Here is a 25,683-nt window from a genome sequence, read left to right as displayed (position 1 = left end):
TTAGTACGTATCACTCTCACGCTAGGCACGTACGTATCACTCTCACGCTAGGTTAGTGCGTATCACCCTCACGCTAGGTTAGTACGTATCACTCTCACGCGCTAGGTACGTACGCATCACCCTCACGCTAGGTACGTACGTATCACTCTCACGCTAGGTACGTACGTATCACTCTCACGCTAGGTTAGTAAGTATCACTCTCACGCTAGGATAGTACGTATCACCCTCACGCTAGGTACGTACGTATCACTCTCACGCTAGGTTAGCACGTATCATTCTCACGCTAGGTTAGTACGTATCACTCTCACGCTAGGTACGTACGTATCACTCTCGCGCTAGGTTAGTAAGTATCACCCTCACGATAGGTTAGTGCGTATCATTCTCACGCTAGGTACGTACGTATCACTCTCACGCTAGGTTAGTACGTATCACCCTCACGCTAGGTTAGCACGTATCACTCTCACGCTAGGTTAGCACGTATCACTCTCACGCTAGGTTAGCACGTATCATTCTCACGCTAGGTTAGTACATATCACTCTCACGCTAGGTTAGTACGTATCATTCTCACGCTAGGTTAGTATGTATCATTCTCACGCTAGGTACGTACGTATCACTCTCACGCTAGGTTACTACGTACACGCTCACGTGCTAGGTACGTACGTATCACTCTCACGCTAGGTTAGCACGTATCATTCTCACGCTAGGTAAGTACGTATCGCTCTCACGCTAGGTTAGTACGTATCACTCTCACACTAGGTTAGTACGTATCCCTCTCACGCGCTAGGTACGTACGTATCACTCTCACGCTAAGTTAGTACGTATCACTCTCACGCTAGGATAGTACCTATCACTCTCACGCTAGGTTAGTACGTATCACTCTCACGCTAGGTACGTACGTATCACTCTCACGCGCTAGGTACGTACGTATCACTCTCACGCTAGGCTAGCACGTATCATTCTCACGCTAGGTAAGTACGTATCACTCTCACGCTAGGTTAGCACGTATCACTCTCACACTAGGTATGTACGTATCACTCTCACGCTAGGTTAGTACGTATCACTCTCACGCTAGGTACGTACGTATCACTCTCACGCTAGGTACGTACGTATCACTCTCACGCTAGGTTAGTACGTATCACCCTCACGCTAGGTGCATACGTATCATTCTCACGCTAGGTTAGTACGTATCACTCTCACACTAGGTTAGTACGTATCACCCTCACGCTAGGTTAGTACGTATCACTCTCACGCTAGGTTAGTACGTATCACTCTCACGCTAGGTTAGTGCGTATCACCCTCACGCTAGGTTAGTACGTATCACTCTCACGCGCTAGGTACGTACGCATCACCCTCACGCTAGGTACGTACGTATCACTCTCACGCTAGGTACGTACGTATCACTCTCACGCTAGGTTAGTACGTATCACTCTCACGCTAGGATAGTACGTATCACCCTCACGCTAGGTACGTACGTATCACTATCACGCTAGGTTAGCACGTATCATTCTCACGCTAGGTTAGTACGTATCACTCTCACGCTAGGTACGCACGTATCACTCTCGCGCTAGGTTAGTAAGTATCACCCTCACGATAGGTTAGTGCGTATCATTCTCACGCTAGGTACGTATCACTCTCACGCTAGGTTAGTACGTATCACCCTCACGCTAGGTTAGCACGTATCACTCTCACCCTAGGTTAGCACGTATCACTCTCACGCTAGGTTAGCACGTATCATTCTCACGCTAGGTTAGTACATATCACTCTCACGCTAGGTTAGTACGTATCACCCTCACGCTAGGTTAGTACGTATCATTCTCACGTTAGGTTAGTATGTATCATTCTCACGCTAGGTACGTACGTATCACTCTCACGCTAGTTACGTACGTGTCACTCTCACGCTAGGTTACTACGTACACGCTCACGCGCTAGGTACGTACGTATCACTCTCATGCTAGGTTAGCACGTATCATTCTCACGCTAGGTAAGTACGTATCGCTCTCACGCTAGGTTAGTACGTATCACTCTCACACTAGGTTAGTATGTATCACTCTCACGCTAGGTTAGCACGTATCATTCTCACGCTAGGTAAGTACGTATCACTCTCACGCTAGGTTAGTACGTATCACTCTCACGCTAGGTTAGTACGTATCACTCTCACGCTAGGTACGTGCGTATCACTCTCACGCTAGGTACGTACGTATCACTCTCACGCTAGGTTAGTACGTATCACTCTCACGCTAGGTACGTACGTATCACTCTCACGCTAGGTACGTACGTATCACTCTCACGCTAGGTTAGTACGTATCACCCTTACGCTAGGTGCGTATGTATCACTCTCACGCTAGGTTAGCACGTATCATTCTCACGCTAGGTTAGTACGTATCACCCTCACACTAGGTTAGTACGTATCACTCTCACACTCGGTTAGTACGTATCACCCTCACGCTAGGTTAGTATGTATCACTGTCACGCTAGGTTAGTACGTATCACCCTCACGCTAGGTTAGTACGTATCACTCTCACGCGCTAGGTACGTACGCATCACCCTAACCCTAGGTACGTACGTATCACTCTCACGCTAGGTACGTACGTATCACTCTCACGCTAGGTTAGTACGTATCACTCTCACGCTAGGTTAGTACGTATCACCCTCACGCTAGGTACATACGTATCACTCTCACGCTAGGTTAGCATGTATCATTCTCACGCTAGGTTAGTACGTATCACTCTCACGCTAGGTACGTACGTATCACTCTCGCGCTAGGTTAGTACGTATCACCCTCACGCTAGGTTAGTGCGTATCATTCTCACGCTAGGTACGTACGTATCACTCTCACGCTAGGTTAGTACGTATCACCTTCATGCTAGGTTAGCACATATCACTCTCACGCTAGGTTAGCACGTATCACTCTCACGCTAGGTTAGCACGTATCATTCTCACGATAGGTGTGTACGTATCATTCTCACGCTAGGTTAGTACGTATCACTCTCACGCTAGGTTAGTACGTATCACCCTCACGCTAGGTTAGTGCGTATCATTCTCACGCTTGGTTAGTATGTATCACCCTCATGCTAGGTTAGCACGTATCACTCTCACGCTAGGTTAGCACGTATCATTCTCACGCTAGGTTAGTACATATCACTCTCACGCTAGGTTAGTATGTATCACCCTCACGCTAGGTTAGTACGTATCATTCTCACGCTAGGTTAGTACGTATCACCCTCACGCTAGGTTAGTACGTATCATTCTCACGCTAGGTTAGTATGTATCATTCTCACGCTAGGTACGTACGTATCACTCTCACGCTAGGTACGTACGTGTCACTCTCACGCTAGGTTACTACGTACACGCTCACGCGCTAGGTACGTACGTATCACTCTCACGCTAGGTTAGCACGTATCATTCTCACGCTAGGTAAGTACGTATCGCTCTCACGCTAGGTTAGTACGTATCACTCTCACACTAGGTTAGTACGTATCCCTCTCACGCGCTAGGTACGTACGTATCACTCTCACGCTAAGTTAGTACGTATCACTCTCACGCTAGGATAGTACCTATCTCACGCTAGGTTAGTACGTATCACTCTCACGCTAGGTACGTACGTATCACTCTCACGCGCTAGGTACGTACGTATCACTCTCACGCTAGGCTAGCACGTATCATTCTCACGCTAGGTAAGTACGTATCACTCTCACGCTAGGTTAGCACGTATCACTCTCACACTAGGTATGTACGTATCACTCTCACGCTAGGTACGTACGTGTCACTCTCACGCTAGGTTACTACGTACACGCTCACGCGCTAGGTACGTACGTATCACTCTCACGCTAGGTTAGCACGTATCATTCTCACGCTAGGTAAGTACGTATCGCTCTCACGCTAGGTTAGTACGTATCACTCTCACACTAGGTTAGTACGTATCCCTCTCACGCGCTAGGTACGTACGTATCACTCTCACGCTAAGTTAGTACGTATCACTCTCACGCTAGGATAGTACCTATCACTCTCACGCTAGGTACGTACGTATCACTCTCACGCGCTAGGCACGTACGTATCACTCTCACGCTAGGCTAGCACGTATCATTCTCACGCTAGGTAAGTATGTATCACTCTCACGCTAGGTTAGCACGTATCACTCTCACACTAGGTATGTACGTATCACTCTCACGCTAGGTTAGTACGTATCACTCTCACGCTAGGTACGTACGTATCACTCTCACGCTAGGTACGTACGTATCACTCTCACGCTAGGTTAGTACGTATCACCCTCACGCTAGGTGCATACGTATCATTCTCACGCTAGGTTAGTACGTATCACTCTCACACTAGGTTAGTACGTATCACCCTCACGCTAGGTTAGTACGTATCACTCTCACGCTAGGTTAGTACGTATCACTCTCACGCTAGGTTAGTGCGTATCACCCTCACGCTAGGTTAGTACGTAATACTCTCACGCGCTAGGTACGTACGCATCACCCTCACGCTAGGTACGTACGTATCACTCTCACGCTAGGTACGTACGTATCACTCTCACGCTAGGTTAGTACGTATCACTCTCACGCTAGTATAGTACGTATCACCCTCACGCTAGGTACGTACGTATCACTATCACGCTAGGTTAGCACGTATCATTCTCACGCTAGGTTAGTACGTATCACTCTCACGCTAGGTACGCACGTATCACTCTCGCGCTGGGTTAGTAAGTATCACCCTCACGATAGGTTAGTGCGTATCATTCTCACGCTAGGTACGTATCACTCTCACGCTAGGTTAGTACGTATCACCCTCACGCTAGGTTAGCACGTATCACTCTCACGCTAGGTTAGCACGTATCACTCTCACGCTAGGTTAGCACGTATCATTCTCACGCTAGGTTAGTACATATAACTCTCACGCTAGGTTAGTACGTATCACCCTCACGCTAGGTTAGTACGTATCATTCTCACGCTAGGTTAGTATGTATCATTCTCACGCTAGGTGCGTACGTATCACTCTCACGCTAGGTACGTACGTGTCACTCTCACGCTAGGTTACTACGTACACGCTCACGCGCTAGGTACGTACGTATCACTCTCATGCTAGGTTAGCACGTATCACTCTCACGCTAGGTAAGTACGTATCGCTCTCACGCTAGGTTAGTACGTATCACTCTCACACTAGGTTAGTATGTATCACTCTCACGCTAGGTACGTGCGTATCACTCTCACGCTAGGTACGTACGTATCACCCTCACGCTAGGTTAGTACGTATCACTCTCACGCTAGGTACGTACGTATCACTCTCACGCTAGGTACGTACGTATCACTCTCACGCTAGGTTAGTACATATCACCCTCACGCTAGGTGCGTATGTATCATTCTCACGCTAGGTTAGTACGTATCCCCCTCACACTAGGTTAGTACGTATCACTCTCACACTAGGTTAGTACGTATCACCCTCACGCTATGTTAGTATGTATCACTCTCACACTAGGTTAGTACGTATCACTCTCACGCTAGGTTAGTACGTATCACCCTCACGCTAGGTTAGTACGTATCACTCTCACGCGCTAGGTACGTACGCATCACCCTAACGCTAGGTACGTACATATCACTCTCACGCTAGGTACGTACGTATCACTCTCACGCTAGGTTAGTACGTATCACTCTCACGCTAGGTTAGTACGTATCACCCTCACGCTAGGTACATACGTATCACTCTCACGCTAGGTTAGCATGTATCATTCTCACGCTAGGTTAGTACGTATCACTCTCACGCTAGGTACGTACGTATCACTCTCACGCTAGGTTAGTACGTATCACCCTCATGCTAGGTTAGCACATATCACTCTCACGCTAGGTTAGCACGTATCACTCTCACGCTAGGTTAGCACGTATCATTCTCACGATAGGTGTGTACGTATCATTCTCACGCTAGGTTAGTACGTATCACTCTCACGCTAGGTTAGTACGTATCACCCTCACGCTAGGTTAGTGCGTATCATTCTCACGCTAGGTTAGTATGTATCATTCTCACGCTAGGTACGTACGTATCACTCTCACGCTAGGTACGTACGTGTCACTCTCACGCTAGGTTGCTACGTACACGCTCACGCGCTAGGTACGTACGTATCACTCTCACGCTAGGTTAGCACGTATCATTCTCACGCTAAGTGAGTATGTATCACTCTCACGCTAGGTTAGTACGTATCACTCTCACGCTAGGTTAGTACATATCACTCTCACGCTAGGTTAGTACGTATCACTCTCACGCGCTAGGTACGTACGTATCACTCTCACGCTAGGTTAGTACGTATCACTCTCACGCTAGGTTAGTACGTATCACTCTCACACTAGGTTAGTACGTATCACTCTCACGCTAGGTACGTACGTATCACTCTCACACTAGGTACGTATGTATCACTCTCACGCTAGGTTAGTACGTATCACTCTCAGGCTAGGTACATACGTATCACTCTCACGCTAGGTACGTACGTATCACTCTCACGCTAGGTTAGTATGTATCGCCCTCACACTAGGTTATTACTTATCACTCTCACACTAGGTTAGTACATATCATTCTCACGCTAGGTTAGTACGTATCACCCTCACACTAGATTAGTACGTATCACTCTCACACTAGGTTAGTACGTATCACCCTCACGCTAGGTTAGTACGTATCACTCTCACGCTAGGTTAGTACGTATCACTCTCACGCTAGGTTAGTACGTATCACCCTCACGCTAGGTTAGTACGTATCACTCTCACGCGCTAGGTACGTACGCATCACCCTCACGCTAGGTACGTACGTATCACTCTCACGCTAGGTACGTACGTATCACTCTCACGCTAGGTTAGTACGTATCACTCTCACGCTAGGTTATTACGTATCACCCTCACGCTAGGTACGTACGTATCACTCTCACACTAGGTTAGCATGTATCACTCTCACGCTAGGTTAGCACGTATCACTCTCACGCTAGGTTAGCACGTATCATTCTCACGCTAGGTTAGTATGTATCATTCTCACGCTAGGTACGTACGTATCACTCTCACGCTAGGTACGTACGTGTCACTCTCACGCTAGGTTACTACGTACACGCTCACGCGCTAGGTACGTACTTACACACTCACGCGCTAGGTAAGTACGTATCATTCTCACGCTAGGTACGTACGTATCACTCTCACGCTAGGTTAGTACGTATCACTCTCACGCTAGGTTAGTACGTATCACCCTCACGCTAGGTTAGCACGTATCACTCTCATGCTAGGTTAGCACGTATTATTCTCACGCTAGGTTAGTACGTATCATTCTCACGCTAGGTTAGCATGTATCATTCTCACGCTAGGTTTGTACGTATCACTCTCACGCTAGGTTAGTACATATCAGTCTCACGCTAGGTTAGTACATATCACTCTCACGCTAGGTACATACGTATCAGTCTCACGCTAGGTTAGTACATATCACTCTCACGCTAGGTACGTACGTATCACTCTCACGCTAGGTACGTACGTATCACTCTCACGCTAGGTACGTACGTATCACTCTCACGCTAGGTTAGTACTTATCACTCTCACGCTAGGTACGTACGTATCACCCTCGCCTACTTTCTCCGCTCCCTCCAGCGGCTACGGGAGCAACGTGCTGGCCGGTGACGGCGGAGACGGCGGCGACACCGTGGAGATGACGCAGCTGCACGTGGAGGTGGAGGAGGTGGTGGAGGTGGTGGAGGTGGAGGAGGTGGTGGAGGTGGTGGAGGTGGAGGTGTAAGGGGAGGAGGAGGCTGACGGTGACAAGCCCTGCCGATGGTTCTCTCCCGGCCTTCATTGGTGCACTGGCTACTGACACCGAGCCCCCAGCAGCCTAGTGAGGCTGTACGCGGCACGGGGAATCTTTGTGTTTGTGTGTGCAGCGTTTGCAAGTCCGCCACTGGAGTGTGGTATTGTTTTTGTTATTATCCTCACGTTGATCAAAAGTAATTTCCCCCCCCCCCGACTTGATTTTCAAGCTGTAAATCGTGGGGGGGTGGCGGTGTCCCGTACCCGCCACAAAGAGACCCACAGACTCACCACAAAGAGACCCACAGACTCGCCACAAAGAGACCCACAGACTCGCCACAAAGAGACCCGCAGACTCGCCACAAAGAGACCCGCAGACTCGCTAGAGACTCGCAGACTCGCCACAAAGAGACCCACAGACTCGCCACAAAGAGACCCACAGACTCGCCACAAAGAGACCCACAGACTCGCCACAAAGAGACCCGCAGACTCGCCACAAAGAGACCCGCAGACTCACCACAAAGAGACCCGCAGACTCGCCACAAAGAGACCCACAGACTCGCCACAAAGAGACTCGCAGACTCGCCACAAAGAGACCCTCAGACTCGCCACAAAGAGACCCACAGACTCACCACAAAGAGACCCACAGACTCGCCACAAAGATACCCACAGACTCGCCACGAAGAGACCCACAGACTCGCCAAAAAGAGACCCACAGACTCGCCACAAAGAGACCCACAGACTCGCCACAAAGAGACCCGCAGACTCACCACAAAGAGACCCGCAGACTCGCTGGAGACTCGCACAACTTTATTGACGACCCGGTGAGTGGTGAGTGGTGGTGGTTGGTGAGGCTGTTTGCGTGCTCTGTTGGGGTGCGTCCACGACACATTTTTTTCCCGGAACGATGCGAGCGTCGACAGAAAAGCGTCGTCCGTTCGACTCGCCCTTCCCCCCCCCCGCGTCGCGGTTCTGTTTGACGTCGCTCCCGTGTCCCAGGGTTGGTTGTGGGTCACGTGGTCTGTCGTGGCCTCCTCCTCTCTCCCTGCCTGCCTGCCCCCAGAGTGAGGGCACTTGGCGGCTGTTTTGTTTGCTGGAGACATTGTGGTGGTGGTGGCGATGGTGATGGTGGTGATAATAAAGGTGCCAGGTTCAACACTCACCTGGGCTGGAACTCCTCTTAGCAGGAGGACACGTGATGTTGTTCGCAACGCCGTTTTGCAAGTCGTGCACGAGACTCGAACAAGAAACTAAGCCACGTTTTATTTTTACCGGGTAAGGCCCCCCATTGAGATGCTGCGCAGCTCTCTCAGAACGGCCCTGACCTGGCCATTACAAATTAGAGCTCTACCAGTTAGGTTTATCATCATCATCACGTGGACATTTACAGCAGTTGCCAAAGGGGAAATCCGGAAGGACCTGGAAACAAAATCCACACCCTGGCCTGGGTCCTCGTCCGCGTGTTGGTGACTTCTTCTCCCGAACGTAGATCGTCAATCTTCGGATGACGAGAGTCAACGCAGAGCCCCGGTCCCTGGTGGGGAGCCCGGTTTACCGGCTCCTGGCCCGTGGCTAAGGCCCCGCCCTCGGCCACGACCACCGTCGAGAACGCCTCCTGGGCTTTCTCGACCCTTCCCGTGGGATCTCGCCCCCTGGCACGTGACCTACCCCCTAGCCCCCGCCTGGGGCCCCTGCGTAGATCTTGCCGGTCGCGTGCCTTCCGTGGTCAACCAGAGCACCACGGGCCCAGGATAACCTCATCCCCTGGCTGACGCTCTCACACCCCCTTCTGTAGGAGTCCGTTACGGAGAAATACGTGGTCGAACAAGACGGGGTGGGGGCGGGGGAAGGGCCTTTTAAATGGTCGTGTTGTGGTCACAAAGCGAGCGTGAGGGGGGTCTTCCACTGAAAGCGGCTCAGGGCTCAGAGACATTGATATAGCAACCAAAGAGATGTTGCATTTAAATCGATGTTTCAGCTGCCCAGCCGTGATTATATTGGGTTCTTAAGTTCGGCGGCAAAAATTGCCATCTTAAAAGCTGATTTGTTCGAAATAATTCTGGGTTTCAGAATTTCAAATGTTGGTTTGATCGCCATGCGCGTAGGGAAGCCGTGGCTCCTGGTGGTAGTTCCGCGTGACATGCTTCTGTGGGCCGTTGGGCAAACTGCAGAAACATTTTTGGGAAAGAGATGACAGTTTTATATAAGCTGTAGCCGGAGTCTTTCAAGCCCGTCGATTGAAGCCCTCTAAATTATCCAATATAGAACACTCATCGCATTAATTAAATCGACTGTAGAGGGTTAAATAATTACACGATGAGTGGTGATGATGAGGTATGATTAATTGAATTACATTCCGTAAATTGAGACGTAGCTTGTAACAGAGGACATACATTAAGGTTATCGCATGCCACAAACTGCTTTGGGGACAACATAACAGTGACTAACTTTAATAATCCCACATTATTAACAAACGCTTCCTCACGACTGAAACCTTTAATCGCTGAACATTTCAGACAATTTGCCCTGCTATAAGGTGCAGAAGAGTACGGCGTAGTTACGAACAGCGACCACCGTGACAGCTAAAATGTTACAAAAATCCCCGATTTGAAGAAGGTTCATCGATAAACACATTCTCCTGCGGAGGGAGCTGGTAGGAACGTTGGGTTGCTCGGTCAATGGCCAGGGTCATCAACGGCGGCACCACCACGTGGTGTATTCCACAAATAGGTCCGACTGTGAGGGCGGGCACAAGCTGGCGTGAGTAGGTGAAACGTTGAGTTTTATAAGGGCACCACGGGGTGACCAGCCCCTCCCCACCCAGCCCCACCCCTCCCACCCCCCACCCAGCCCCATCCTCCCCACCCAGCCGCTCCCCACCCTCCCCTCCCCACCCAGCCCCTCCCTCCCCACCCTCCCCTCCCCACCCAGCCTCTCCCCACCCTCCCCACCCAGCCCCTCCCCACCCTCCCCTCCTCACCCAGCCCCTCCCTCCGCACCCAGCCCCTCCCATTTTTGGATGCACGACGGACGGACACAACAATAATCCCCTGTGGGCTGCTGGTGTAATAACCAGGAGGTTCCTACACAGTACAAGCATTTGTTTCACGTAAAGAGAGAATGGAAATATATTTCAGCAGTATTCACAATCTCTCCTACAAGCAGGGCTCTCGATGTTTCCCTAGAATGCGTGCTGGCTTGGAGTTAGGAATTATTAGCAGAAGGCACTGCACCCAGAGAGTGTGAGATACACCCATCGTAAGAGTCCATGTTGTATAGGCCAATCAGCTTTAAGAGCAATGCATACATTACCGAAGTATATTTGTTTGAGCGGTTTACCGCAAGTATGTGTGGTTAATGCAGACTGGATGCCTTGTAACAGGGGTCCGTTTGGTGTTTGAACATCTTAACACCTGCCGCCTTATTGCCAGTAAGGGTAAATCCTCCTTTTTGTATTATTCCACCGCTGTGTTTATTGCACCAAATATCCTTACAATCAATCCAATGAGGGCTTTATACAAGAACAATGAGGATACACGAGGATATGGCTCGTCAAAGATCCCAGAAGAGTGTTGATGCGAACAAAAATAACAAAAAAATATTTCGTTGGTGAGATTTCTAGAGAGGCATTTCTGGAGCGGAGCGTAATGTACCTCTAAGTACTGGGGGACTGGTTAACGCAGTCCCTCCACATGTTTGTTGACAGCACAGTATTTTTATAGTTGCGTGTGCACACGCGTCACATGACGTGTGACGTGCATCACATGACGTGTGCACACGCGTCACATGACGTGTGCGTGCGCGTCACATGACGTGTGCACACACGTCACATGACGTGTGCACGCGCACGACTTTTTTTGGAATGTTCAATGTGTTTTTGTAATTGTCACGGATGGTTACGTGTCGACTGTTGAAACCTATGAATAAAAGTTGCACGAAATGGACGCGCGTTCAAAATTCCTCGCCAATTCGGAGCGGATCCGAAATCCGCAAATACGTCGTCAGCTACGATCTGTCGTTTTCCGGCTGAATACCTCCCTTCAATCGTGGCTGCGGTGGCAAAAAAGCCACCGAGCTTTTTCTGCCCGTGAGCTGTGATCTTACCGCCTCGTCTGCGTTCATCGGTTATCGCCCCCTTATCGCCGTGCCGCCCTGGCCAAACTCAACAGGACGCCTCCACGGTAATATTATATTGTTCTGAGAGGCGTTATGGTCGTCCTGAAGCCAACTCTACCAGAGCGAGAGAGAGAGAGGAGGCAGTGTGCGTAGAGTTGTGGTGGGCCCCCGAAAGTTCACCGCGACAATTCAGGGGCCCCGATGCTGATGGGAAGATCGCCAGTTGGGGTAGACACGTGGCCGCGCCTCACCACGTGATTCCCCCGCACGTGACCTCTTGACCCGCACGACCGAATTCCGCATTCCTAAGGCTACGCGAGCACCCCGCACCCTTCCCGTGCACTTACAAGAACAGAACCCACACCCCCAGTAGCCCCCCCCCCCCAGCCTTAACAGCGTGTTAGGGCAAATACTAATAGGAGTCCACTGGAGACAGAGCCGGGTTAAGATTGTGTAAGCCCCCTGGGCTACAGGTACCGTGAGGCCCTCCGGTAAAAATTGTTCAAAAGGAAAACAAATTTTGATTTAAAGCTTTCGTGACTGCAGTAATTCATATTCTTAGCTCTTTCGGTAAAGTCACGTTGAAGGGAAACAATAATTTTTTTGTTGTTTATATATTTTTTTATTATTTTATTGTTTCCCTTCAACGTGACTTTATATATTTTATTATTTTATTGTTTCCCTTCAACGTGACTTTACCGAAAGAGCTAAGAATAAGGAAGACAACGTTAAAGAAAAATAAAAAGTATTTTTTGTTACTAGGCTAACAACGAATAAAATTCCGCATGCGCAACTGAAATCACTTTTCACTTCGTCTCTGGAGGCGCTTCAGCTGGACGAGGCCCCTGGGCTGCAGCCCCTGAAGCCCCCCCCCACGCCCGAATCCGGCCCCGATGTTGGATGTTGGTGGATGAGTGAGCGAGTGAGGACGAGTGAGTGAGAGAGAGTGAGAGAGGGGATTGTGAGTGAGGACGAGTGAGTGATGTAAGCGCTATCGGTTCATCCGGCGGTTGTTTATTTTAGCGTTTCGGACGAATCGCGCGGCGGCAAACGTGCGATCGGGGCGACAAGCTGTTGTTTATTTTAGCGTTTCGGACGAATCGCGCGGCGGCAAACGTGCGATCGGGGCGACAAGCTCGTACGCGCGGAACGTTGCAAATCACGCGGCTGTGGAAACTTTAGCTGACGTGAAAATAAGTCGATAATCCTTCGACGCGCCCGCGCACACAAAAACCAGAACGCCGCGCAAATTCGAGAACGGTGTTGAAACCGCGTCAACGATTGGGGGAAAACAATAAATCTCGAGGCTCACTCAAATAACAAATATTAAGGAACGCGACCCTAAATAACAAACCGTGGGGCGGCGTGGCACGCTCGCGAGTCCCAACGTACCGCGGCGACGGTGCCGAAGCAGACGAGCAAAAAAATTCTAGATTTGAAGATTTAGTGACCGCGAGGATCCACACACTCTTTGGTTCTATTCGGTAAAGTCACGCAGGTAAAAAAAATGAAACAATAAAAAATCACGACGTTTCGGCCACAACACAAGCGGCCTTCATCAGGTGACTTCTTGTCCCGTTGTCTGTTAAAAGCTCTAACAGATAGGTGAAAACCCTCCCCGTAGAGGCTATCAATTCTAGATTGGACGCTTTCGTTGACCGCGAGGATCCACGCTCTTTGGTTCTATTCGGTAAAGTCACGCGGGTAAAAAAAAATAAAACAATAAAAAATCACGACGTTTCGGCCGCAGCACAAGCGGGCGTCAAAGGTCTCGCCACGGAGCCCACGCCACTGGGTGGCGGGCCAAGGAGCTCGGGGAACGAGCGGCGAGGGTCGTCGAGCATTCCGGCAAACTCGTAGCCACCTACCCGGCGGGTAACGGGGGCGGTTCCGTGTACACAACGCGCGCGCACGTAGCATCGTGACGTGTACACAACGCGTGTGCACGTGGCATCGTGACGTGTGCACAACGTGTGTGCACGTGGCATCATGACGTGTGCACGTGGCATCGTGACGTGTACACAACGTGTGCACGTGGCATCGTGACGTGTACACAATGCGTGTGCACGTGGCATCGTGACGCGTACACGTGGCATCGTGACGTGTGCACGTGGCATCGTGACATGTGCACAACGCGCGTACACGTGGCATCGTGACGAGTGCACGTGGCATCGTGACGTGTGCACGTGGCATCGTGACGTGTACACAACGCGTGTGCACGTGGCATCGTGACGTGTGCACGTGGCATCGTGACATGTACACAACGCGTGTGCACGTGGCATCGTGACGTGTACACGTGGCATCGTGACGTGTGCACGTGGCATCGTGACGTGTGCACGTGGCATAGTGACGTGTACACAACGTGTGTGCACGTGGCATCGTGACGTGTGCACGTGGCATCGTGACGTGTACACGTGGCGTCGTGACGTGTGCACGTGGCATCGTGACGTGTACACAACGTGTGCACGTGGCATCGTGACGTGTGCACGTGGCATCGTGACGTGTACACAACGTGTGCACGTGGCATCGTGACGTGTGCACGTGGCATCGTGACGTGTGCACAAAGTAAAGGATTGGCGACGTTGTTGCCGGCGGTTTGGTGACGATGTTTCTCGCGTTGCTTTACGGAGATCGAGAAAGTTTTGATTTAAAGCTTTCGATTCATATTCTTGGTTCTTTCGGTGAAGTCACCACGTTGAAGGGAAACAATAAAATATATTGTATTATTTTGTTTTATTATTTTATTATATATTTTGTAATACATTTTTATAATAACAAATATATAATAAAATATGCATTTCATTTTTTATATATTATATTATTTTATTGTTTCCCTTCAACGTGACTTTACCGAAAGAACCAAGAATATGAATATACATTTTGATTTAAAGCTTTCGTGACTGCAGCTAAATTCAGCTGACATAGCAAAGGGTGTTGAAAACAATACTATTTGTGTTATGCATAAATTAATGTTCAATCGCAACTTAGAGGTGTGAATCCAGGCTCAGATGTCCTTAAATGCTGGGATGAACAGTTCCGATTTCAGCTGCATGTGCGTACTGTGTTAACTTCCTGTTTCCATTCTTATAAAGAGTTCCAGAGGAAAACAAAAGTAAACTATTGTTACGCTATAACCTCCGTGTTCAACAGAGTTAATAGACGTTACTGCAAACACAAACTGTACACTGTCACTGGGTAAACAGGCGGTAGCGTGTCTAGAATCACGCCTGGCCACCTTCATCTGCTTGGCATGAATGCTTCCTCACTCCACCAAGTAATTAATTGAGGATCAATGAACATAGCTGAGGCTAACTGGAGTTTGCGTGTCTCTCTCCGTGGTGTGATGTTAACTACCTCACCTGGTATACAGGAAGTCGTGGGTTCGATTCCGACCCTGACGCCTGCTGTATATTTGGAGTTTGCGCGTCTCTCCGTATAGCATCTTTGACCGATAGACATTGACACACGTATTCTTGTTTCTTTCAGTAAAGTTACGTAGATAGAAAATAACAATAACTGATAATACAATTACATTAAATAAAGACTACTTGTGTTGCGATCAAAACGACGTGAGTTTTTTTGCTTTATTTACATTTATTTTTATTGTTATTTTCATTTAATTTTCTATCTACGTGACTTTACCGAAAGAACCAAGAATATTAATTCCTGTAGTCACCAAAGTTTTAAGTCAAAACATTCACACACGTTGACAAAGCCTCACCTTGTGTTGTTGTGGGCAGGTCGCTTCTGATAACAAGAGCGGTATAGCAGCTCAAGCGGGCTTGGCCTGGTGAAAAAGAAAATAAAAACTGCGTGAATATTGACATTAAAACAAAGTTACAAAGTGGCGAGCCGGGTGAAGACAAATTAAACTTAAGTGAGATAATTAAAGTGAATGCAATCAGGCGAGGGCAGGAGGCAAGGCCCCGCATGGCTAGGCCCCGAGTTTTAAAGTTCCAACCTGGACATCGATTCCCATGCTCGCTGCTACTCAACTGAGATCCCTGAGAGAGAGAGAGGCTCTACCTTGGTAAACAACAACAACCACCACCACAACCATGAGAATTTCTCACCTCGGATTTCAGTGCAAGCGCGGATCGGCAGCCTCCTGTTACCTCGCGACCTCACGCGTGTAAGCAGGTAACATGACGTAACTTCCGGGGTAAGAGATACGCCCCTCCCATAATAAGCGGCTCTGTAACTGAATAAATTATGTTAATGAGCCCGGCCCATATGTCGAGGGATGGGGCGTGGCTGCTGAACTCGTCGCAATGAACTCTCAACGGCTTCAACGAATACATTATGTTAATGAACCGCCAGTCACTGGGCGTAGCTTTGCCCAAATAAGGATTGGCACTGGATTGATATCGGCAGTGACCCAAGCGGAGGTGACGTCACGCTCAAGAGCGCTGTGGACGGGGGAGGGCTGAATACCTTGGTGACATGACGTCACTAGCTGCCACTTCATGCCGATGAGGTCATGGGGATGGAGTTTAAGTTGATTTAGATTCATTTTCCATTGCCCCCTCCCTTGAGTGCGTGAACTCAGCAACAACAACGTGGACATTATTGTGTATACGTACACACTGTGTACACTTTGAGGCCACGTGAAGTGTCAAAGGCTCGCTGGAAGGAGGAAGTCGCGTGACAGACTCAGCAGTTGCGATGGGTTAACCGACGGATGGCCATCGATTAGAAATCACATATCCCCGAGTCTCACCTGTGAGTGGCACCGCCTCACGCTGTTGTGGATCCCCACGTGGCTCGGAGCCTCAAAAGCTCCGTGACTCCTGGGTGGTGATACAAAGACAAAGATCCCCCGTGTAGCCTTAACAGACTGTTGGGGCAAGTGTTGTTAGCAAGTAGCAGCACCACCTATGAAGGCCGGCGCGGCACGCGAAGGGAGTGGGTGGCCAGCACCGCTCCCGACCGCCTTTGTCTCCCCAGTAGCGATGTTTGCACACCACACCGGGTACTCACTTGAGGCTGAGTCGACCTAGGGGAGGCCCAGAACTGGTTCAAATAATCGTCACTGGGTGTTGGCTGTGAGCAGGAATCAAACTCGGGTCGTTATGTTCGTAGAGCAGCGTACTAACCGCTGGACTACCGCCGAACACGTTACACACACACACACAGTACACACACAGTACACACACACACACACAGTACACACACACGGTGCACACACACACGCACAGTACACACACACAGTACACACACACACAGTACACACACACGGTGCACACACACGCACGACACACACACACAGTACACACACACATGCACGGCATGCACACACACACGCACAGTACACACACACGCACAGTACACACACACACGCACGACACACACACACGCACGGTACACACACACACGCACAGTACACACACACGCACAGTACACACACACACTCACAGTACACACACACGCACGATACACACACACACGGTACACAGACACGCATGGTGCACACGTATGCACGGTACACACACACACGCACGGTACAGATACACACACGCACAGTACACACACGCACAGTACACACACACGGTACACACACACACGGTACACACACACAGTACACACACACGGTACACACACACACGACACGCACGGTACACACACACGCAGTACACACACGGTACACACACACACAGTACACGACACACACACACGGTGCACACACACGCACAGTACACACGCACAGTACACACACACGGTACACACACACACGACACACGCACAGTACACACACAGTACACATACACACACACAGTACACACACACGGTACAAACACACACAATACACACACGTACGCACGGCACGCCCACACTCCTTCAGTCACGTGACTAAGGTTGACGCGCCGCCCCGTCTCCCGAGGTGACCTCTTGGCTCTCTCGTCTCTCCTCGACACGTAGATTCATTTCTTACTCTTACCTAGAAACTTCATTGTCAGTCTGTCTCTGCGGATGCAACTTGCGAGGAATTGTACTCACAAACTGTGGGGTTTACGTTTCAAATAAAGTGCCCAGATACCACGCGATAAGCCCCTTGGTGAGCCAGTGCTATTCCTATTTCCAATCCGTCAACATTAAAGTAGTTAAATGAACAATTTATTACCAATCGCCATATATATCAAAGGCAAAGTTGTGAATGTGTGCGTCTGTTCAAAATGTTTAGCGTACTTCCCAACACGCACCAAGCTTGAAATTTGCCATGTGGGTAATTTCCAGACTGTACACCGTGCAAACATTATAAAAATACACTTTTGTATATTTTTTTTGGGGGGCGCGCAATAATGGATAAGCATGAAAACACCACGATACATAGGACTTACTTTGATTAGAATCTTGGAATTGTGTACATGTTGAAATTGTTAAATGAGCATTTTGAGCACACTGCTGTTTTAATAAATGTTCATGATTCTGAGAATATAAGTGTAATTCTGAGCATCATAATGACCATATTGGAATTGTCATCATGAATGGGGGTACAATGATTTTTATAACAATAGGAATGCGGTTTTGAGCATGACTATTGATATTTCGGACTCATTTATGACAATAGATTGATGACTTTGTTTTGCTCATCAATCAGGATACTGTTAATGATGCGCATGCCCATAAATTGTTGAAATTACTAGAAATGCAAGTTGTGTATACTCTCCAACCCCATTCCTCTACCTACCCATTCCCTTGACGGGCTCCGTGCCCACTTAAACCCATGACGATGGCGGTGATGATTCCACCTCTCGCTGTAACAATCAAAGCACCTCCAACTTCTGAATGCAAAGGTGCTGGTTGGTGTAACGCCAAAACACATCGTCAACGCCGCTCCCAAGCCCGCCCTACGTTAGTTACATCGCTAGAATCAACAAAATAAAAAGTTCCACAGAGGAAACTAAAATGACATTACGCAATCCCCAAAGTCGCACGCGGTAGGCTACACGACTCGGAGAACAGCGTCAGACTTCAAGACTTGCATCGCCATCATCATTCTTCCTCTCCACAAGTCATCGCACGTCATTATTCAACAAGCTGCACACACGTGCAAGTCACCTCTCGACCCGCCAACTGCACAGTTAACGCGATCAGACCCGGGGGTCAAATTAAAATTGTGTCGTCTTTGGTGACGTATTGCAATCGGTGTCATTTTAATGATGTACGTACAGCAACTGCTGTACGTATATCAAATTATCATTGACAACGGGGTCCCCTTTTGCGGTATCTGCGTGTGGTCTTTTAATTATATAGATACGTAGTCAGTTCATTAGTATGGGGTTCCTCTATAAGGAATTGTAATTGTAAAATGTATTACTTAATAATACGCTTCCAGGCCGCACTTAGATTGTAGCAGTCAGAGCAGTTAAAATGACTGTACATGTGTAGGTATAAAATAAAATAAATTTAAATTAAATAAATTTTATTTATTAAAACATTTAATTTAACGTAGGTATAAAATGAATTTCAATAAATAAATCATAAAAAAGATTAACGTAGGTATAAAATAAATTTCATTAAAATAAAATAAATTTAATTTATTACAAATTTAATTTAACGTAGGTATAAAATAAAATTAAATCAAATAATGTAATTTATTTAAAAAAATAAATTAAACGTAGGTATTAAATAAAATAAATGTAATTTAAATAAACTAAAATTTTATTGATTACAAATTTCAATTAAATTTAACGTAGGTATAAAATAAATTTTAATTAAATTGAAATTATAAAAACTCATTCATTTATAAAAAAAAATACGTAGGTATAAAATAAGTTTCAATTAACTTAATTAAAATTTTAAATTTAATTTAACGTAGGTATAAAAGAAAAATTAATTAAATTAAATAATAAATAAACATTGTTTTCTACCTCCGTGACTTTACCGAAAGACGCAAAGAGTGTGGACCCACGTGACATCAAGGCTGTCCTAGTCTAGGCAAGGCCTCAGGGTGTACCGGGCCTTTCACAACAGCAGCAGCAGCAACAACGGTTCTCTTGAGAAAATGCTTTAAAAAATAAAGTCAACGTAGCTTACCTTGACACTCGCGAACTTTAATGATTAAAATAATTAAAATAAAACTAAACACTCGCACGCACATGGGCGCGCGCTGTTCAGCGTGTAGGGCATTGAAAATGGTAGCGTCCTCCCGCGATCTGATTGGTCGCCGCGTGCCAAAGTAGGGAGGGGGGGGGAGGGCCAGCGATCCGATTGGTCGAGAGGCAAACTTGGGAGCGTCTCCGGTGATGGTGCGCAGCGATTGGTCAACGGTTGTCCTATGCTAATTTTGGTATGCTAATTAATTTTAATCTGTATGCTAATGCAGTATATTTATCCATACTCATTAAGTTTAATGTTTATCCTAAATTAGTTAAAAAATTATGCTCGTTTAGTTAACTTTCTATGATAGTATCGTTATATTTTTTTATGCTATAACAGCAGTGCATACTGTGGTGGTACCTGCTATGATTACAGCAGGCATATTGTGGTGGTTACCTACTTTCACTAAAGCAGTGCATATTGCTGGGGTGGTACCTGCTAAGATTACAGCAGGTATACTGACTAGTGGTACCTGCTATGATCACAGCAGGCATACTGACTAGCGGTACCTGCTATAATTACATCAGTGTATACTGTGGTGGTACCTGCTTTCACTACAGCAGTGCATACTGACTGTGGTGGGTACCTGCTAAGGTTACAGCAGTGCATACTGCTTATATGCTTCATCACGTGTCGTGAATGTGATAGTTTCATCCCAGAAATGGTGTCCTTGACCGGCCCAGAGCAGACATTTCACTTTGCCTTAGAACCTGAGGTTGGGATAGCATTAGCAATTCCAAGTTCTTTATGTGACCAATAGCAACGAATTATGTGGCAAACATTTTAAATGAGTGGGTTATGACGTACTGTACTTCACTCTTATCGACCACTAACATAAGTCTGTGTTACTGGCGTTGTGCTGCCTTGGCTGGTACCAACTTAAATTTCGATTTAAAGCTTTCGTGACTGCAATGATTCATCTTCTTTGGTTCTTTCGGTAAAGTCACGTAGAATGAGAATAAAATAATAAATTGATAAAATAAAATAACACAATAATATTCTCACGACGTTTCGGCCACAACACAAGCGGCCTTCATCAGGTGAAGGGACGAGACTGTCTGGTAGGACAGCGCTGGAGTCTCGTCCCTTCACCTGATGAAGGCTGCTTGTGTTGTGGCCGAAACGTCGTGAGAATATTATTGTTATTTTATTTTATCAATTTATTATTTTATTCTCATTCTACGTGACTTTACCGAAAGAACCAAAGAAGATGGTACCAACTTCTTCTTTGACCACGTGGACCACGCGGATGAATGGTCTACGCGAGTCGAGCGACCGATGGAGAAGACCTATGGGGGCACGCGGCGGGAGACTCTCAGGCGAATCGTGGAAGTCGCGTGACAGAGGCCACGCGTGGAGGATAGATGCATGCTGGTGAGACGTCGTCTTCAGTTTAATTTAAGTTTCATTTGTCAGGTGTAGAGCCCTGTGAGCCGTGCGGCCCTTGACTCGGGTGCAACCGCAACAAAACAAAAACGTGAACATATTCATGTTGTGGGTCACTGTTGACGATGTGGGTCCCTAATGACGAGGTGAGTGTCCATATTCATGTTGTGGGTCAATGTTGACGATGTGGGTCCCTACTGACGAGGTGAGTGTCCATATTCATGTTGTGGGTCACTGTTGACGATATGGGTCCCTAATGACGAGGTGAGTGTCCATATTCATGTTGTGGGTCGCTGTTGACGATGTGGGTCCCTACTGACCAGGTGAGTGTCCATATTCATGTTGTGGGTCAATGTTGACGATGTGGGTCCCTACTGACGAGGTGAGTGTCCATATTCATGTTGTGGGTCACTGTTGACGATATGGGTCCCTAATGACGAGGTGAGTGTCCATATTCATGTTGTGGGTCGCTGTTGACGATGTGGGTCCCTACTGACCAGGTGAGTGTCCATATTCATATTGTGGGTCAATGTTGACGATGTGGGTCCCTACTGACGAGGTGAGTGTCCATATTCATGTTGTGGGTCTCTGTTGACGATGTGGGTCCCTACTGATGAGGTGTCAATATTCATGTTGTAGGTCGCTGTTGACGATGTGGGTCCCGATTGAAGATATGGGTCCAGATTAAAGAGGTGAGCGTCCCTTTTGATGTGGGTCTCTATTGACGAGGCGAGCATCCCTGTTGGCGATGTGGGTCCCTGATGACGATGTGGGTCCGTGTTAACGATGTTAGTACTGAATTGGTCCTCGTCTAATAGCCTATATGTTCTACCATATGTAAACCCATACGACAATAAATGTTACAATACATAGCATGTATAAGAATTCAAATTCATGTCAACCACCACTCACCCTCCCCTCGACTCACTCCCACGCTCAGCCCTCCACTAGGGTACCCCCCCCCCGCCCACACCGGTGGCAGAGGGCCTTGTTGGACCCAAGACACCTCTCCTTCTTTCCACAAAGCTACAAGACAATCAGAGTCTAGTCGTCCTACACATCGTCAGCAAGACGGATGAGGTGAGCTACGTCTGGCTGTGTGTGGCGCCGAGCGTGAAGATTTTCTTCTCTTCTGCAGCGTGCGTCCACGTCAACTTTCACCATCAAGCGCGCCCAGACTCCTCCACGGCTCCGCTGCCTCTCCTGCCCTCGTCCTCCTGCTTCCGCTCCGTCCGATCGCCCCCCTCTCTTCCCGCCCCTTGCCGTCTCTCTTCACACGCGCACTCCGACCTCCCTCGCCTTCCACGTCAGGAGGGACGCCCGAGATCACTCGTCCTGCCCGCACCAGCGGCTCACCCATCGTCTGACCGCGTCTCCGTTCATGCAGGTAAGGGCACCATCACGGCGTAGCGGTTAGCGGCGCTGCGCCATTCTCGCTCACGGCCAATACCAGCGACAATTAGGGGCCGTCCGTGAATGACGTCACACACCTAGAGGGGGGGGGCGGGGTCAGACATTTGTGACGATGTGTGACAAGGGGGGGGGGGGTTTGAGAAGCGTGACGTGACGTCACATCAAATTGCGCAACTTTAAATAAACAACACGTTCTACTTAATTAGACTTTGTAATGTTTTCTCCTACATCAGAGTGCAGCGCCACATTAACTACGCACTACAATGACAATAGTTTAAAGGGATTTGAAGCATGTTTTTTTTTTGGGGGGGGGAGGGGGGCAGAACTTTGTGACGTCATAATTGAGGGGGAGGGGTCTGACTTTGTGACGTCGTGTGACGATGGGGGGTCAAAAATCCTCTAAAATCGCGTGACGTCATTTAAGGTCGGCCCCTTACCTGAAGCAGTCCTGAGCGTCACTTAGGTGGACTCAGCCATAATTAAGGAGGTGGTGAGGTGGGTGGGGGTGCTAACATCAGAATTTGAGAGACGAGCGGCCAGCTGTGGTTCTGTCCACACCAGCCCCTGGTGTTGTTCCATTGCGACCCTCACCGGTGCTCGCTAACAGCGCACGCCCAGTGGGAGTCGATGAGTCCGTGGGTTTCTGTGCGAGTCCGTGGGTTCACGTGTGGGTCTGTGGATGCGTCAGTCTACATTGGGGAGCCTTTGTCTTTGCATTTTGGGGACTAGTGCAGCACTAGTGTGTAGTAGTGTATAGTGTAGTGTATAGTAGTGTATAGTGTAGTGTATAGTAGTGTATGGTGTAGTGTATAGTGTAGTGTATAGTAGTGTATAGTGTAGTGGATAGTGTAGTGTATAGTAGTGTAGTGTATAGTGTAGTGTATAGTGTAGTGTATAGTGTAGTGTATAGTGTAGTGTATAGTGTAGTGTATAGTGGTGTGTAGTGTATAGTAGTGTATGGTGTAGTGTATAGCTTAGTGTATAGTGTATAGTAGTGTAGTGTATAGTGTAGTGTATAGTGTAGTGTATAGTGTAGTGTATAGTGGTGTGTAGTGTATAGTGTAGTGTATAGTAGTGCATATTGTAGTGTATATTGTAGTGTATAAGTGTATAGTGTAGTGTATAATAGTGTATTGTAGTGTAGTGTATAATAGTGTATAGTGTAGTGTGTAAGTGTATAGTGTAGTGTATAATAGTGTATATTGTAGTGTATAGTGTAGTGTATATTGTAGTGTATAAGTGTATAGTGTAGTGTATAATAGTGTATTGTATAGTAGTGTAGTGTATAGTAGTGTATAGTGTAGTGTATAAGTGTATAGTGTAGTGTATAATAGTGTATTGTATAGTAGTATATAGTGTAGTATATAATAGTGTTTAGTATAGTGTAGTCACTGTAGTGTATAGTAGTGTAGTGTATAGTGTAGTGTATAGTTTAGTATACTAGTTATCACGTGACTAGTGTAGCTAGCCAGGTGGTGACCACACTCGTGCGTGCATCTCCACTCGTCCGTGTTTGCAAGTAAGCGCTCGTGTGCGTATGTGCACCCGCGTGTTTGTTCGTGTCTGTATGTACGCACACTGTTGCACATGGTTCGCTCGTTTGGGTGTGTAGTGGAACGCACTGCTTGTGAAAACGTTGCCTCGTTACGCGGTAAATGATGCGGCACAACAGGAGGGAACTGCAGGGATGAGGCTCTCCACTCTTGGTGCCGTGAATTAAAACAGCGCCAGTGTGGAGAATCCTGTCCCTACAGCTCGTAGCTGTGACGGAGTGAGAGTGATCAGCGGACAGCCACCATGGTTGCCAGGTAAGGGGAGACTTCACCCGGAACTCGCCTCCACACGTGTTCCCTGTGAACATTGTCGCAATAAACGTACGATCAGGAATCTTTAAAATATCCGACCTTTGTTGTTCCGCAACAATATTAACGCTCAAACTCGTATCGAACTCTTCATGAAGTCACTTGGTCAAACAGTTCAGGTACTCGGCAAAGAATTTCACCACCCGGTATGCAACAGTTAAACAATCTACTCCAAATCAACACCGAAATGTCAAATTATCATCCACCATTGACTTCCACATCGATGGAAGCCATTTGCCACGACGTCCAAGCCATTAAACACCGGAACAACGAACGTGCCATTCAAGTACATCTTGAAACCCATTATCTGAAGTAGTTGGTATTAAACAATAACTAAATAATAGAAACACGTTTACAATATTGAGCGAAGTTATAGTCACAGACTTTTTTCAACTTTAGCTCAACAGGACCACAAAAGCTCAGTAATGTGGTGCATAATGAATCAATCTGATTGAAATCATCAACTGGCCAAACACTTTTCGATTTCAACATCACCTTATAAAAGAACAACATTTTAAATATAAGCGCACAACTTTATCTATCTGTGATGAGCGCTGCACTTTCCGTTGTTTTCATGCAGGGGGCGCTGCAAACCTACGCACCCCCTGCATGGACGACGGAGGCGCAGGGACAGACGTTCGATTACGTTGGAATCGATCTGCAGACAGCGGTCTTCTCGCACGGCCAGCTCCGTGTCGCCTTATCTCGATCCCGCAATCCCAAACAGGTGAAAGTCAGCATCGAACCGAACCCCCGGCAAGGCCATCTACTTAACGTTGAGAGAAAATTCACTCGAAATGTCCTTTTCAATGAAGTCTTCCAGGTGTAAATTGATACAAGCTTTTAATGAAGAAATAAAATCATCTAATTCAAAACACAACACAATTCAAAGATGTTTCATTTTAAAACTTCAAAACGGAGAACGGGGTACTTGCGTGAAAGCGTCCTTCGTGTGCAAATGTTGTGACTTTCCTGGCCTGAAGGCCGTCAATGTGTTGGACCATTATTGGTGCACAGCGTCTCAACAACAGCAGTGTGGTTTGCTTCAA

The 25,683-nt window shown here is 47.7% G+C and overlaps 1 protein-coding gene across 2 annotated transcripts in view; it reads left to right on the top strand.

Annotated features, from left to right (window-relative positions):
* LOC116937339 (uncharacterized) overlaps positions 1-11,701 on the top strand; it is a 40,279-nt gene extending 28,578 nt beyond the window's left edge. For both annotated transcript variants that reach the window (XM_076059311.1, XM_076059310.1), the window contains exon 6: positions 7,605-11,701. In XM_076059311.1, coding sequence (XP_075915426.1) covers positions 7,605-7,749 — 145 coding nt within the window. In that variant the 3' untranslated portion in view covers positions 7,750-11,701. The remainder of the gene's footprint in view (positions 1-7,604) is intronic.
* The last annotated feature ends 13,982 nt before the right edge of the window (positions 11,702-25,683 follow it).

Source organism: Petromyzon marinus, unplaced genomic scaffold (genome assembly GCF_048934315.1).
Source record: "Petromyzon marinus isolate PM22_M1 ecotype Great Lakes invasive population unplaced genomic scaffold, UKy_Petmar_22M1.pri1.0 PM_G_Scaffold_1, whole genome shotgun sequence".
In the NCBI taxonomy this organism is placed as follows: Eukaryota; Metazoa; Chordata; class Hyperoartia; order Petromyzontiformes; family Petromyzontidae; genus Petromyzon; species Petromyzon marinus.
This window is presented reverse-complemented; position numbering and strand designations above follow the sequence as displayed.